The sequence below is a fragment of the Sardina pilchardus genome, chromosome 6 (genome assembly GCF_963854185.1).
Source record: "Sardina pilchardus chromosome 6, fSarPil1.1, whole genome shotgun sequence".
NCBI lineage: Eukaryota > Metazoa > Chordata > Actinopteri > Clupeiformes > Clupeidae > Sardina > Sardina pilchardus.
In genome coordinates this window covers 33512410-33529804 of record NC_084999.1, presented here as the reverse complement: position 1 = coordinate 33529804, position 17395 = coordinate 33512410, and the positions used below count along the sequence as shown (strand labels likewise).

Here is a 17395-nt window from a genome sequence, read left to right as displayed (position 1 = left end):
ACTGCTCATGTCAGGACACACACACACACACACACAGGGAGGGTGTGTGTATGTTTGGGGGAGGGGGCGGGGGTCTGAACTAACTTGGAATTAACAAGGCTGAGACTTGCCCTCATCTGCCAGGTCAGATAGCTAAAAACAGGCACTGTTGACAATGCACTGTGGCATGCAAGTAAACTCAAGCTGGAGTTGGTTTCACTCTGTAGGACACAATGGGAATGAGTTTGCCATGCTGGTGCAGACTCCTGGAACTCCTACAGTACACCCTAGCAATATGGCCAACCGTGGAGGACCTCTGCTGTGTTGTAATCCCTGTTCTTGAGCTACACTGACTGAATGAAAGAATGAGTGTTCATTCACCACTGATTTATATACCCCTGATTATTTCAGATGGGAAATCAGAATGGACCTTGACTTATTACAATGTATTATACTTCTCAGGCTAAATCATCCTAATTAGCAGTGCTACATGGCATATTTCTAGTCCAATGCCAAATGAGATAATACTAATTATAGTGGTCATCATTACAATAATAGCATTCCTATCATGTGAGAGACTGCAGATCCAGTGAGGGAGATTACAATGAGATTAGGCAACCACTGCAACAACCCCCAAACTGCAGCATTCTCAGCCTTTTATGGCCAAGGGTGCTTTATAGAAATAGTATCAAGAGTCTAAATATTTACGGCGTCTCCAAGACACAGATTCTGCCCCTCTGCAGCCGTGAACTTCACTGATGTGGTGGGAGCAACAGCAGCGGCAAAAAAAAAGGACTGGAGGCCTGAGTCATGCCAGCTCTTAAAACAGTGCAGTAAAAGCACAGCCTCTGCAAACACAGCAGCCCACCACACTCCACACTCCCCATCCCCCACCCCCAACAGTCTCCCGACACACACACCACACCACACCACACCACACCACACCGTCATGGCCGCCAGTGGGACGATCCGCAGACACGGCAGCCATGGTCCACACATGCCTGTATCAAAAGGAGGATCTGACTGCTTTCAGATGCACCTTTCAAGATTAATCGCACACATCTGTGGTGAGATGCCAGGACTACCTCAAGCATGGGAATGGGATATTTGGGTGTTCTGCGATGTGCGATGTCTAAGCCTTCATAAAGGAGCGGCTGACGCCTGGACTGAAAAGACGTGCTACACGGCTCTTTTTAAGACATGAGCTCAGACTCTGCCTGACTGACTCCGTTGCTCCAGCATGCCCTGGGTTGGTTAGTGTAGGCGATTACTGGCAGACTGAGCAGGTACCTACATGAATGGGAAAGTCAGGAAAGTTTTTGAGTTGCATCAATGAGGAGCGACTGAACACTGACCTCAGGGGGCTTGGCTGCTGTACCTGCGGCCCGTTTGGTGGGAGAGGGAGGAGAGGGTGTGTCCTACTGGCTGCCTCCACGGCAACAATGAGGTCATCCCCAGACAGGAAGCACCGTAGACGGGCACGGAGTGAGTCACGGCTCAGGGAGACGCCTGACCTGAGGTCAGTTTCTGCGCTCACGTCACCTTTAAGAGCTTGTGGGCAAGCACTGATCCTAGTACAGTGGTGCAGGACGAACTTGGATTGTGGTTGACTTGAGTCAGGGATTGGCGAGTTCCTCAAAAAAATCTAATCGGATGTGTGACTCTGCGTCACTTTATAGAGAACTTCACCTGAATCACTACATCCACTCCCTACTACACTGAGCTGAACAGCGCCCTCCAGAGTCCAAAAATGAAACCAGCACTAGGTCAAAAACAACCTTCAGGCCAGTTTCCATACATGGGCATTGTAAATACATTCATAAATATTTAAAATCCTGCTTTTCAACCTCCAACAGTAATGATGGAGTGTTAAGAGCACTAAACAACCTTGCTTGGTTTATGATCATGTTAACGGTTGTGTGAGTCCTAAACAGAAGGCACTGACCAGAGCTGAGCCTTGAGCTCGGTGAAGCGAGGTCTCTTGCTGGGGTCGTAGGCCCAGCACTTGGTCATCAGGCTGTAGAGGGTAGGGGGGCAGTTGTGGGGCATGGCTAGCCGTTCGCCATTTTCGATACGGCCGATGACGTCATTGTTCTTCACCCCCTGGAAGGGCTTAACCCCATACATGAGGATCTCCCACATGCAGACACCTAGCAAGAGAGGGAAATATGCCTAATCAATCTATTCACTGCCAATGGTACAGACAGTGGGCCCTAATTTACATGCTGGGAAAAGTCAAAAGTCAGTCTATGAAATAAGTTCTCGTTCATGAGCTAAAGCTAAAGCATTTGACAGCTCTGAACTGATCCACAGCTGTGTGTACTCATGATCTTGCCCATGGTATTACATTTGCTAATAGATGTTGTATAGCTATTAAGTTAGCTTGAGTTAGACTTTAGACTATGCATTTTTTCTGACATTTAATTTAAGCAGGGCTCAAACTACACGATTTTGCATAATTCTATAACTATGCTGCCGTTTTTAGATGATTTAGATACCACTCAAGGAACTTATGTGATGAGACAGATACAGACATAGCAAGACAGACTCACCAAACATCCACACGTCACTGGCTGAGGTAAAACGTCTGAAGTTTATGGATTCTGGTGCCATCCATTTAATTGGAAGTTTCCCTTTAGAAGCTGAGAAGAGATGACAGGGTTAGCCTTAGGCAGCAAAATACTTTGCACATTCAAGATTACAGAGAACATGCAGTCAATGTAAACCAAGACCTGGCAAAAACAACAGACTTATGCTGAAGCACTGAAGTAGAAGGCAGTCTTCATACAGCCATATGCATACTTATTTTCAATTACATTTTCAATTCAAAATAAGCTCTGAAGATGTACCTTTATAATATGAACTATCCTCCATGTATCTTGACAGGCCAAAGTCTCCCAGCTTCACACAATCCATGTTGGACACCAGGACATTTCTAGCAGCTATATCTCTGTTAAAGAACACACATGATCAGATCAAACACCGCTCAAACTACCAAAGTAGTGAGGGTCTTTATTAGAAGAATAAAAGAGAAACTCAGGGACAAGTGTAAGAGACGTCTGGTGGTGAGAAGAGTCCAGCTGACCTATGTACAAAGCGCTTGCTCTCCAGGTAGGCCAGCGCGGCGCTGAGCTGGTAGGAGAAGAGGATGAGTGAGGCCAGGTCCAGGTTGTACTTCCTGACCTGGAGGAAGGAGCGGAGCTGCAAGACAGAGGACAGTAAACACAGGACATTAGCACAGGAGCTTCCCCACAGGACATTAGCACAGGAGCTTCTCCACAGGACATTAGCACAGGAGCTTCTCCACAGGACATTAGCACAGGAGCTTCTCCACAGGACATTAGCACAGGAGCTTCTCCACAGGACATTAGCACAGGAGTTTCCCCACAGTACGTTAGCACAGGAGCTTCTCCACAGGACATTAGCACAGGAGTTTCCCCACAGTACGTTAGCACAGGAGCTTCTCCACAGGACATTAGCACAGGAGTTTCCCCACAGGACATTAGCACAGGAGTTTCCCCACAGGACATTAGCACAGGAGCTTCTCCACTAAGTAGTTCTTCTCCATGGAAACAATACAAACATAACCACACAGCACCACTAGGTGGCAGCCAAAACCATTGCATTGTCAAACATACAGGATTCAGACAGAAATCATCCCACAGTGATCTGAGACTACATTTAATAGTGAATACATTGAAAAAAAAACAGTGGTCAGAGGTCAACCTCAAAGAACATTTTGAGAGCTTTGCTCTTGTGACATCATCAATTGTGTGAAATAGCAGACACACTACCTGGTGTAAATGAAAGGACCTCATCAAGTTCCCTCCTCACTGTCCCCATTAATGCTCACCTCACCCAGGGTACACAGCTCCATGATGATCCACACAGGAGTCTCTGTGATCACGCCAATCAGCTTCACAATGTGGGGGTGATCAAACTGCCGCATGGTCACTGTGAGAGACACACACACACACACACACACACACACACAGCATTACACACTTGACAGACACTCAAAAGGAAGTCCAGCACATGAAGAGACTAATGTGCACTAAGAGGGTAGTGTAGAGGGTAATGTGCACTAAGAGGGTAGTGTAGAGACTAATGTGCACTAAGAGGGTAGTGTAGAGACTAATGTGCACTAAGAGGGTAGTGTAGAGGGTAATGTGCACTAAGAGGGTAGTGTAGAGGGTAATGACTCACAGGCCTCCTGCAGGAACTTCTCCCGCACGCTGTCTGAGGTGCAGTTCTTGCACGTCTTAATGGCTACCGCCAGCGCAGGGTTCTCCTGGGAGAAACAACACAGCAACACTGATCACAACTACAACTGGCAAACAGGGCAGCACCATTCATTACTATTCCCGTAACTCCACTCTACAGAGGATGGGATGATGGAATAATTCATCTGTGTTAATGAGAACCCCATTCAAACACCAGACTAATGTCGTATGTTTCTTTGGAAAGATACTTAGTGTGTGGTTGCAGAGACTTTAAGTGATGAATGTGCTGGAAGGCAGTGGTGCTGTATCATGGTGCTGTGCTGATGGAGATTTTGAAGGGCGTGGTTGTGTGTGTGCTGTACCGTGCTGAGGTATACTCCTTGGTGGACGTCTCCAAACTGACCCTCCCCAATGCAGCGGCCCAGCTCGATCCGGTCCCTCTGGATCTCATAATCTCGGGCTGCGGAGAACACAGTCAGCTGTGAGCAACACCACACACCTACACACCCTCACTGCTCCAGTACGGCTGCTCTAGGCAAGGAGGAGCATGGTACAGAGGCCAGGGCACATCAACACACACACACACACACACACACACACACACACACACACACACACACACTTTCTATCAAAACACACACAGGCACCTGTAACTTAAAAAAAAAGTCACGTTCAATTCGAATCCACAGCACAAACATGCAGGGTTATGGTGGAGAACTCAAATCAAAAGGAACCTCTGCATCAGGCACCTCTGTATAGAGAAGGCCCCTTCTTTAACACTCCACACCAGCTGCTCACACACTCATCAGCAGCTCTCAGTGGCATATGGAGTCCAGTGAGTAACCCAGTAAGGGCTGAGAACAGTCTCTTCAGATCAGACTGGCCTCTCCGCTCGTCTCCTGTCCTACACAGAAAAGCGCCCGCTACACTACACTGTGGGGCAGACATGGAGCAGAAGGTGCCACTGTGCTGGTCAGATAGTCTAAACACTACTCTACTCATCCAGGGAAACACAGGACCACGTCACTTTGACCATAAACCATGCACTTGGGGGTCTGGTGAAAACAGGGGGGGGGGGGGGGGGGGCATTCTTTCAATGTCATGCAAAACCTGCATTTGAAAACAAGTTTTCTTTTTTGATTGCATGCACACACAAATGATGTTGATATAGTGTTGTGTTGTAGTGTCACCTCTTCCCCATGTACTTTTAAAATAGCATTTCTAATAGCATATTTGGATTTTTGAATTTCATCTATGTGATGGAAAAAGTGTCAAGAGACAGGAAGAGTGAGGGAGAGTTGGAGACTGTGCACGAAAAAATAAGCACAAGTTGGATTTGAACTGGAGCTTTGGTTAGATCTCAGTCCCCCTGCGTATGTGAGCGCAAGAGCTTTAGTGTTCTACAAACAAATGTCCACTTAGTGAAGGGTGAGGCCTAAAAGACTAAACATGGAATAAAACAATATCAAGATCACAAATGAAAATCCACAATCAAGAACGCACACTATCACGATCAACAACCACACTGCAAATACAAAAGAGAGGGGAGGGGAGAAAGAGAGACCTTTACCTTCATCTAATCCATAGTACTCTTCATAGCAGATGATGCAAAGGGAAACAACATTGCATATATACACATCAATAATTAAATAGAGAGAGTCACTTGCTTTTGCTGGGTTATCAAATGATACAACATGTAAACCTGTGCTACTGCTCAGAGAGGCAACCAAGCCCTGTGTGTGTGTCGGGGCACGGGGGAGGGCAAGAGGGTGGCATTCCTCACACGCCAAGGCCAGTTTCTAGTTCACGGTGTTAATGTGGAGCGTGCGGGCGACACCTTGCCATTGTTAGCATTTAGCGCGGGGGCGACGGGTCACGCTGGGGACCGGAGCTCGTTCTCGGCTGGGTGTGACCAGAGCCCAGATGCCTGCAGCTCACGCAGACACTCTCAGGGCACACGGGCTGTTGAGGGGGGTAGAGGCTACGTCAGCGCTGCCCCCAGCAGTGGGACTGCGGCACACAGAGCGCCTCCCCCACAGAGACACGGCCACCGCAGGCAGCAGGGACACAGCAGCTAGCAGTCTAGCGACACAACCCGTCCCCATGACCAGAGTTACGGCTACCCTCACATTTACACAGCGTCAAAGAGCACTTGGCTTCTTTCTGGTTTATTACATACAAAATCTGGGACTCTTGGTGAAGTCCAAAAATGTATCATATGGTGCAGGAAGAGCCCAACACATCTGTAGTCAAGAGAGAGAGATGCCGCGGGAGCAGATCCAACAGGGCATGGAGCTGAAGGTACTGATTTAAAGCTTCAGCACAAACCGTAACACCAAAGGCACAGATCCTTTAGGACAGAACAGCACAGCGAGCCCACAGACACAAACAGCGGGAAAGTAGAACAAACACTATGAATCTAGGTTAAGGCTTGCTGTGCGCTCGCACATGCACACTCACACATACACACACACACACAAGCGCGCACACACACACACACACACACCAAAGGCATCGGAGATGGTAGGTATTTCAGAGAGAGTGGTTTCAAATTCTGACTTCCAAATAAAGAAACGTTCACAGGTGTGAACAGCACTCACTGCACTTACTGGATGGCATGGTGTAGGTGTCCTCCTCATCTATGATCTCAGCGTAGTCATCCGTTTCTGTCAACACACAAAGACATGACAGTTGATGCCTCTGCACGCCATGCCTAGAAAAACACAAACAAACAAACAAACAAACACACACATACACACTCACACACTCACACTCAGCACCTTGATGATTTGGCTCGGCTCGGCAGCAAAGTAAAAGCTGCTCAACCAAGCCGATGCATTTAAGCTGAGCAGAGGGGAGCGAAGGATGTGAGGGAGAGCGATAGAGAGAGAGAGAAGAATGTGTTTTTTCCCCTCTGTCAGAGAAGTGCCATCTGGAACAACACATTAAGTCATGGTGTCACCCCGTTAGCTCTCTAGGAAGTGTTTCCATGCTGCGAGATGAGATTGTGGAATGAGCTAAGAGTGAAGGGATCGCTGGCTGGAAGACAACAGGATTCCTGACTGTATTCACTCACACCATCAGTTGACCACATTCTTATCATTAACCTATTACTTTCAAAGGTAGTGACAAAAACAGATGTTCTTTATGTCTCAGTGAACAAAGCAAACACACACACACACACCACACACTATACACACACACACACACACACACACACACACACACAGATAAGAAGCAAAACATTACCGTCCCCGCTTATGTCCTCTGCAGGTCCATGCAGCATGCAAAGATTAGGGGTCAGAGAGAAACACAGAGAAACAAGAGGTCAGAATAGGAGATCCAGAGGGTCAATCAGAGACATGAGAGATGAGGAACACAAGGCATGATCATGGAACTAGAAGGGGGGGAGAGAGAGAGAGAGAGAGAGAGAGAGAGAGAGAGAGAGAGAGAGAGAGAACAGAGTAGGAGAGGCCGCATTTGAGAGTAGATGAACTGTGCCGTAATGAAGGAGACATCTGCTGACAAATGTGAAGGAAATGAGAAATGAGAAAGGACTCTTTAGGGAGCCAGAGGAAGAAGTGAAGGTTAGACCCAGAGACAGAGAAGCACAGGCCTCCCACACCATGTCATCAAGATGGCGGCGCTGCGGCTGTGAGAGCAGTAGAGGTCGGCGCAGGTCAGCAGAAGTAGAGCAGCGGAGGTGATGACCCCCCCAACTGCCCAGTGGGACATCGTCACACAGGCCAAACACCTGACTCCTGTGATCCACATCGCCATCCTCCAATGCACACTCAACTGGCACATGCATGCACACAGCATTTCCAGCCAATACTTGCATCTGCTTGACTATGTGAGACTTCTGTGTATCACAATCTACTGTATACCCAAAGATCCTTCATTACTATCCGCTTTAACCCTCTCTGGTATACCATTGTTTACTAACAAAAGGTCTAAGTTATTCTATACTTTTTTCTTCCAACATTTCACGATCAAATAGTATACATGTACGGATAGCCAAAAGGCCATACCATAGATATAAAGGCCATATACCATACAGCTGCTACAAATCCATATTGTGGGTGTTGTAGTCTTTGTTTCTTCCTCATCATCTCTCGCTACAGTTCAATTCCAAAATGGCTGTGATGTCTGCCATCTTCCCTTTGTACACATCCCCAACTGCTGTGTCCTTGAAGACCTCGCTCACACAGCACAAATGTCAGAGTAAATGTCAAAACTGCAAATCTGCAAATCTCTCATCTAAGCTGGGGCTCTGTGGGTGTTTGCCATAGATATCGCTGGGTAAGACACATCCATTATTCTGGGCACGACTCTGCAGTGGCGCTGACTGGCCCAAAGTCAGAGGGCTTCGCCTCCACATTCCCACTCCTCATCTCAGTCTCCACATTCCCACTCCTCATCTCAGTCTCCACATTCCCACTCCTCATCTCAGTCTCCACATTCCCACTCCTCATCTCAGACGCCCGTCACAAACATCACATCTATCTGTCTATCTGTCTATCTGTCTGTCTATCTATCTATCTATCTATCTATCTATCTATCACTCACTCATCACTACATGGGACTATTATTACATAAATATCTATCACATATCACTTCATAGGACTATTGCAATTGTACCAGATATGGCCCAACACCAGTGTAAAAAAGGAGAGTAACCAAGACATCAAACCAACATATCTTACACTACACTGCATGGTATCAAGTCATCTATGGAAAGAAATAACTGTTGATCTGAAAATAACACCTAAATTCCTTGACTGAATAGATGTGGCTGAAAGTCCAGTCTTGTTTACGATGTGGAAGCCCATCAGGCTGCACTGGCCAGTGCTGTGACCTGAGATGAGGCGTGCGTTGCTGCGGTGGCCTCGGCGTGCGCTCTTACCTGAGACGGAGATGGCCCTCGTCCTGACCCCCTCTAAGCGCTTGTCATGGTTGGACACTCTGTGGAGCACAGGTGGGAGCAGATGAAGACTATACATCCTGCACACACACTCACACACACACACTGATCAGAGAGAGGGAGAGAGAGAGAGGGAAAGAGAGAGAGAGCTCCAGTGTGTGGCCGTTGGACAGTTGAAACACACTGAGGGGGCGGGCTGAGACCTGGGGGTTCAGACAGAGTGGGAGGAGGGCCAGCCTCCGCCTGGCAACACACAGACAAATTCCTCATGGTCCAGCCAAGGACAGGACAGGACAGGACAGGACAGGACAGGACAGGACAGGAGGTAGTCGACAAAGGCCACTACTACTAACTACTACACACACACACACGCACACACACACTCATAACACTGAGCTCAGGACTACGTTCAGTCTGGGTGTTTATAACTTGGGAGATTTAAGGGGCACGTTAAAAGGCACTTACTTTGCGGTGGATTTGGGAATGGAGGGCAGGGCTCTCTCTCCCTCTGTTGGGTCAAGAACAGAGCACACATGTGAGTGCAGGCCACTCCGCTTGGAGCCGAAGTGTGAAAAGAGATCAGTGCCAGCGCTGCCCAGCCTGGGGCACAGGCGCGCCAGTACGAGTGTGACCGGGCCGACTACGACACGGGACAGACAAGGAGAGAGAAAGAAGTGACCACAGAGAGCCGGAGGAGGAGAGGAGCTTCACCTTTGTGCACTCGGACGATGAAGGACCGCGACGCCCCGTGGACCAGGCGGCAGTAGCCATCGATCAGGTCAGCCAGGTTCTCCGCTGTGGTCAGACACGACGTGATGATCGTCAGAGGCTGATGGAGGGAAAGGGGAATCATGACAAGAATGACCCATTCAGTACAACCACCCACTACAAACTCTTACGCTAATATAGCACACAGATGCACACACAGCAATATTTCTGTAAATAATATTCCTGTCAAATCTTTCCAACGTTCTGTAAAGGTCCTATACGGTCCTATATTGCTTGTGTGTGTGTGTGTGTGTGACTGCGCATTCTGTTAAGGTCCTCTATGGTCCTATATTGCTTGTATGTGTGTGTGTGTGTGTGACTGTGCATTCTGTAAAAGTGCTATATGGTCCTATATTGTGTGTGTGTGTGACTGTGCATTCTGTAGAAGTCCTCTATGGTCCTATATATTGTGTGTGTGTGTGTGTGTGTGTGTGTGTGTGTGTGTGTGTGTGTGTGTGTGTGTGTGTGTGTGTGTGTGTGTGTGTGTGTGTGTGTGTGTGTGTGTGTGTGTGTGTGTGTGTGTGTGTGTGTGTGTGTGTGTGACTGCGCTGGTCACCTCTGGGGCACCGGCCACGTCCAGCAGCAGCATGCCCTTCCTCTCGCGCTCCTCCAGGCCCGAGTACTGGATGCTCTGCACCTGCGTGAAGTTGGCCAGGTGTGTGGGCTGCAGGTGACACAGGACAGAGAGGGGTCAGTGAGTGCTCGGTCAGCAGTGTGGGCCATAGAAATACACATCCAGACACAACCAGGAAAAACTATCTACAACCCCCAAATCAGAGACAAATGTGTAAATGCAAATAAAAACAGAATGTGATAATCTGCAAATCTCATCATCTCATATTTAGCTGCAAAAAGGACAGTCAAATGTCAAATTTGACTATTTCATGGAAAATATATGTTCATTTTCACCAACAACACGTTTTTAAAAAAAAATTGTGACGGGGGCAAAGTCAAACTGTGCAAATAGCTGTACAGATAAGTTAAAATTTTGTAGCATGCACAGTATTTCATGAAGAGCAGTGGAGTGATGCTTAACAGACAGACAGACAGACAGACAGACAGACAGACAGACAGACAGACAGACAGACAGACAGGTGCAGATGTGCTTACAGTGGAGCCCTTGTCTGTGAGGTAACTGATGCCCTCCTCAGGGCCGATGACCAGCTCCACTGATATGACCCAGCTGGACTGGGAGAGGAACACACACAGCTCCAGTTGAATACCACACACACAGCAGCTTTAAACACAGTGCTCAGTGGACACACAGGGCTGTTGGGATACATGCACCAGGAGGAGTCCCAACACACCACTTCTCTACCTGATTATCATTGATTTAACCAACAGATGTCACTGTGGAGGAGCTTTCTGACACTGAACAGGTGACTGTGAATCACCTGATTCTGACTCAGAGAGGACTATCCAGAGACACCCTCCACGCCCTCCCCATAAACCCAGTTGTCCATACAGGACACAGATTAGCACACATTAGTCCTGTGATCTGACATCTGACACAAACTCTTACCACACATCCCAAGACAAGCTAAGGAAGGCCTCATATAATGATATTCTAGCGCACACACACCCTACTACTGGGTACACAGCTTTAGAGAGGAAGCAAAGGAAACAATGACAGCCGTATCATTTCCTAAAACACAAACAATTCAGTAAGACTTACCCCCAGAGCACACTTCAAACATTCTTTGTCAAATCTGTGGATTGGCGAAAGGATCTCAAAGAACTTGAGGATGCACTGTGCATCGTTGAGATTGGCAAACTGTTTGAAGGTCTGCTGGATCAACTTGCGCAGTGTTTTTGCCTAAGGAGAGAAAAGGCAGTGAGACAGCAAGCAAGACAATGGCTTCATTTTAATGACAGATGACTCGGTCAAATTGGTATTTCTTAAGAATATACAGGGAGTGCAATCAATTATCAACCATTTATAGTCATATAAACACCCAATCAAAATACTAATGAAGAATGCACAATAATGTTGACTGAGCAGCATATCTATCATTTGAATTCTAAAGGCTTTCAGTGATTTAAATTAATGAACCCAAGGACCTGAAGTCATTTACATGAGTGATGAAGTTGTGAATACGGTGTGTGCCTGTGCGGGAGTAATTATGTAAACAACACTATGAAGCATCAATTTGCACAAGGCTAATTAACCTCTAACAATCAAGGCGAGATCTATGTAATGAGATTTTGAATCTACCAAATGTTCTTTTGAAGCACTGCTTGCATTGACATATCAATGCGTTGCCTGTCACCACTAACAGATGCCTGGAGCAGCTGTACAGGGGAGCAACATCTGTGTGTGTGTGTGTGTGTGTGTTCTGTATTCTCAGGAGATGTGATCAGGAGGAAAAAAAGGTGCCTGTCCCTTTGGAGCCTCACACAGCCTGGGGTTCACAGATCTTCCAAAGCATGCACACAGGCACACAGGCGCACACAGGCGCACACACGCACACACACACGCGCACACACACACACACACACACACACACACACACACACACACACACACACACACACACACACACACACACACACACACACACACACACACACACACTCAAATATTCATGCACACACAAACACGCAGACACTCAAACATTCATCCAAAAGCACCCAGATGGGTTGTAAGCAAACTATTGTACATTTTTTGTAATTCTCGAATGACATCATCATTTTCATGTTATTATTGAAAAACATGTTAACATTATAACATATAACAACATACACAGACACACACATACACATACACACACACACACAAATACAAATGTGTGTATTCATGCAGAATTTGAAGTCTAGTGTGAGCAGAGACAATCTCCGTTGGGATGGCAGTGTATGGTAGAGAGAAACAGACGAGTGAAAAATTGATAGCTATTGCATGCCATTCTCCAGAACACACACAACAAGCCTTGGGCAAAAACTGTACGTGTGTGTGTGTGTGTGTGTGTGTGTGTATGTGAGAGAGAGTGAGTGAGTATGAGTGTCTGTGTGTGTGTGTTTGTGTGTGTCAGAGAAAGAGAATGTTTAAGTGCTTGATTCTGTGTGAGGGAAACTGCTGACGCTGAATCAGACGTACTGTAGCTTTCCCTTGCTGAGCCCTGCCTGAGTAATCCAGTGAGTGAGTATGACTGATCCTGAGCCTGTGTGTGAGCGGCTGTGTGGGGATGAGACAGGCCCGGCTCTTTATCAGCCACCTAATGACACAGAATCTGCTGGAGCTCCTATCTGAAATAGTCTCTGCTTATCCCCAGACTGCTGCTATTAGCATTCTGCTGAGAAACTCACCTTGACAGACTCCAGCAGCCCCTTGGGGAAGAATCTTCTCAGTCCCACGTCCTTTCTGTTGGAGTCAGAACAAGACAGCGCTCAGTGCCCGGGGCTAACTGAGGACACGGCATGCCACGACGCTACGCGGCACGCGCTGGAATCCTCATTGAAATTCAGCGGCTGCGCTAACGTGACATTAGCATACGAGCAGCTTGTGGGGAGACACATGATTTAGTGTGACCATCTCAGCTGTCCGGTCTCTGTCCAGACGGAGGGGACTGACCATGAGACGGCATTAGCATCTGTATAGACGGTGCGGTGGCACCAGTCCTTGTCTAGCTGAGTGGAGCGAGGCGCACACCCTTAGCTGGTGGTCTGTGCTAATGCATCATTGTGCCAACGAGAGTGGGACAGCGAGATGTTTACTCAACACTGGCAGATGACTGCTGATAAGATTTAGCCACCACCAGACTCAGACCAAGGACTAGCCGAGACACCCTGCAGCAGTCACCCTAGCACAGTGTGGACAGCTGCAGTTTATAATGGCCACAATGGAGCCAGACGACTTCACAAAGCGGACCTCAGAGAGCTCCATTTTCAGTCTTCCAGCTACAGCGCAAGACATGCACATCTTAAAACGAATGCTAACGCACCAGTGAAGGCACAGCAGAGCAGCACCACGCTGCAGGAAGTGTGTGTGTGTGTGTGTGTGTGTGTGTGTGTGTGTGTGTGTGTGTGTGTGTGTGTGTCAATTCGATTTCTGGTTATAAATAGAGCACAGCACGCTTCACCAGGCTGTTAATTCACGCTGACCCATATTTGCTTCACACCTGGCAATGAAGCTACAACTTGCACAGCGCAGAGAGTATATGTAGTGTGGCATGGCTTAGCACAGGAGAGAACAACAGCGCCCCTGAACATGTGTGGTGGGGAGCTACAGAGTGCACAGTGCAGAGAGTATATGTAGTGTGGCATGGCTTAGCACAGGAGAGAACAACAGCGCCCCTGAACATGTGTGGTATTAGCACAAGAGAGAACAACATCGCCCCTGAACATGTGTGGCTGGGAGGTACAGAGTGCACAGCGCAGAGAGCACATGTAGTGTGGTATGGCTTAGCACAAGAGAGAACAACAGCGCCCCTGAACATGTGTGGCGGGGAGCTACAGAGTGCAAATTAAGCACACTGGGACCATTGTTACTACCTGAAAACAACTCATTGTACAAAACATTGCATTGTAATAGAATATGTATTTCTTCTTATTTACATGTAAATTCTTACATATTTAATGTAAGAATGCTGAACTTACTCTAATAATTCATAATTGGACTTCTTGTCCAGTGCATTCCCTCTCATGTCCCGAAAAAACCTCCTGCAGAGAAAAACAAATGGACAACACCAATAAATAGGACACACTAGGTTGTTCAATGTTGTCATTCTTAAATGCTGTGTCATTCTTACCTGATCTCAAGACAGCCCAGTTTAAGTGCAATGTCCTGATCTACCTGATCCCCTGTTTCCATGATATAGTCACTTTTAACCTGTAAGAGAAAGCATGGGTCTAAGCATGGAGTGTGTGGATGTTAGAAAGTGAGATCACTGAGGAAGCAGTGTGTGGTGATTAGGGATTGGTGTTCAGACGCTACTCATTTAACTTCCAGCGCTTCCAAAGATCAGCGCTTCAGAGCTGGTGACCAGGACACACCGTGTGAAGACGTGGTGAAGATGCATGAGGATTGCCTGTGGTCCAGTCTCATATGTCCTGCAATGACTGTGCAGTATTGGCAGTATCCTGCTCTAACGTCAGCTGCGGCACCATCCGCTGAGGATTCAGGCTGAGCGGGGCGACCTATTTTCACTCGTCAGCCACACGCCGCGAAGCTGCCGTCTCCGCCACCGAGCAGCCCAGCGTTTACGGAGAGAGAGAGAGAGCAGTGCACTGATGTGTGACTCACCTGGTGATAGAAGTAGTTGAGCGTGGGCTGGTCTTCTGTGAACTGGTTCAGGAATCCTTTGGGCAAGTAGCGTATCCGCAGCTCATACCTAAACAAACAAACAAACAAACAAACAACACTGGAGCTTTAGACAGGCAGGCTTCAGAGGACGGTTCTAGGTTCTTACTTCAGGGGACGGTTCTAGGTTCTTACTTCAGGGGATGGTTCTAGGTTCTCACTTCAGGGGACGGTTCTAAGTTCTTACTTGAGGGGATGTTTAAAGGCAGTGTTGTGTGGGCTGGGAGGTTCTCGGTGGTGTTAATCTGGGCTCAGTAACTGTGGAGGAGGTGAGGGAGGGACTCTGAGCTGAGGTTCCCACTGGTGTCAGGCAGCTTAGCACAGCAGGTGCACAGCACAGCACACTACACACAGCACCAGGGGAGCATTTTAACATGCAGCGCACACACTGAGCCAACTCGAAAGAAAACCCTCACTTTCACTGAAGCATCCACCCTGCCTCCTTTATTGGCCGGCTAATTTGCTGAAAGTGGTCCCTAAGTGGACGCCTTTCTGCGGAATACTGACCGCTCTCTCCGCCCCCCCCCCCCCCCCCCCCCTGCTTCCCCATTATCACAGAGGCTGGCACAGGGGTTGTTTGAACAGAGGCATTTGTCAGACAAGACACTGATGAGCACTTTGTTCCAGAGCGCCTTGCGCAGCACCGTGTGCTGAAGGCTCACAAAGTCAAGCTCAGGGTTAAACACCCACTCAGCCTGCTGGAGACGGGCACCTCGGCGGGCGCGTGAGCAGCCTCTCCAAGTGAGCTCGTGGAGGCCTGGGCTCGACCACTCCCGCATATGGCAGCGATCAAAGCGATCAGGGAGTGTTTCGCTAAGATACAGCCGGTCTGGCGGAAAAGCCTTTGTGATACGTGCCCAGGCGATATGAGTCATCAGCAGGCATTTCAAACGGCTGACTGATCCTGTGTCTCACCTGGACTCTGTGATCAACCGCAGCCTCCGAGGACTGAGAACATTACAGGCATGAGGGGGAATGGGTCACCTGTGTCACCTGCCGGGGGGGCAAACACATTCACTGCTCTACATGCTTAATTGGAAATTACAGGTGTATGTTCCCCTGCCGAGAGCAATGGAACATCAATAACCAGAACCCTGACTCTAGTCTGTGTGCAAGCACCGTGTCCTACATGTGTTGTGCATGCAACACTGTTTTTCTCACATCAAGCGTAAGCCTGAAGCTTTAATCCTGGCATACAAATACATCTCACCTAACGGATGCCTATGACTGTTTTGAAAGTGAACACAGAAGAGGCAGCCAGTCAGGGTCCAGAGCGTGTGCACACATGAGATAGATGCCATACCAGTGCAGTGACTTGTGCTGCCTTCATGGATGCTCCCTTCACTGCAGGGCCCAGCACAACAGCACAACAGCACAACAGCACAACAGCACAGCAGCACAGCAGCACAGCAGCACAGCAGCACAACAGCACAACAGCACAACAGCACAACAGCACAACAGCACAACAGCACAGCAGCACAGCAGCACAGCAGCACAGCAGCACAGCAGCACGGCACACTTCCAGGCTCCCAGACGTCCAGACTGGGTCCTCTCCAGAGGTGATGACAGACGCGGCCGCGCTACAGCTATGACTCAGCTGGCGCATCCTCTGACTCACCCCCCAGCTGGGGCCACGCCGCGCGGCGCTCAACACCCGCGTTTATCCGCCTAAAGCTGCCGCTTTGGATCACACAATCCTCACTCAAATCACCCAAAACACACCCAACACTGGCAGAGGTTGAACAGGCAGAGCGCTTTAATTGGCATGCATGGCACCGTCTCCTCCTTTCCCTTGTGTTTAAACACTAGCGTTGTGCCCCCAGTGCTGGGCTGGTGTACAGGGGGAGTGGGCCCACAGTGGGCCAAATGAGGCCTGCTGCTGTTCTCCTCCACACAGACTCCACACAAGGCTACAGGCCTAACGCAGCCTTTAATCACCTCTGGAAATGACAACGTAGCATAAATGATTCAAAAGCCTCTTCATTAAGAGCACTGCTGAGCAGAAAGTGGGAGATTCCCCTCTTGGCTACGCTACGGCAATGTTTTCAGCATCAACAATGGTGCAATTAAATAAAGTGCCATTACTGCGCTTCATTAAGCCTGAGCACTGAGCAGAAAGGGCCAGCACTTGGCCGCCCAGGGTCTCCATACCAAAGTCTTATTTTAGATCACTGCTCCACATAAACACAGCATTTTCCCCTCGAG

General features: G+C 48.3%; 1 protein-coding gene across 9 annotated transcripts in view; it reads right to left on the bottom strand.

Annotated features, from left to right (window-relative positions):
* Positions 1-17395, bottom strand: part of ptk2ab (protein tyrosine kinase 2ab) — a 54559-nt gene that overhangs the window by 16371 nt on the left and 20793 nt on the right. For 2 of the 9 annotated variants that reach the window (XM_062539594.1, XM_062539600.1), the window contains exons 4-22: positions 15134-15221; positions 14640-14719; positions 14488-14550; positions 13198-13252; positions 11570-11710; positions 11005-11082; positions 10451-10558; positions 9838-9955; positions 9592-9634; positions 9109-9167; positions 7452-7469; positions 6812-6868; positions 4565-4662; positions 4186-4270; positions 3833-3933; positions 3065-3180; positions 2829-2929; positions 2532-2621; positions 1925-2129 (exon numbers count right to left, since the gene is read on the bottom strand). In XM_062539594.1, coding sequence (XP_062395578.1) covers positions 1925-2129; positions 2532-2621; positions 2829-2929; positions 3065-3180; positions 3833-3933; positions 4186-4270; positions 4565-4662; positions 6812-6868; positions 7452-7469; positions 9109-9167; positions 9592-9634; positions 9838-9955; positions 10451-10558; positions 11005-11082; positions 11570-11710; positions 13198-13252; positions 14488-14550; positions 14640-14719; positions 15134-15221 — 1704 coding nt within the window. Of the gene's footprint in view, positions 1-1924; positions 2130-2531; positions 2622-2828; positions 2930-3064; positions 3181-3832; positions 3934-4185; positions 4271-4564; positions 4663-5772; positions 5794-6802; positions 6869-7451; positions 7470-9108; positions 9168-9591; positions 9635-9837; positions 9956-10450; positions 10559-11004; positions 11083-11569; positions 11711-13197; positions 13253-14487; positions 14551-14639; positions 14720-15133; positions 15222-17395 lie in introns of all 9 variants that reach the window. The other 7 variants (XM_062539599.1, XM_062539601.1, XM_062539595.1 and 4 more) reach the window with 6 other exon arrangements.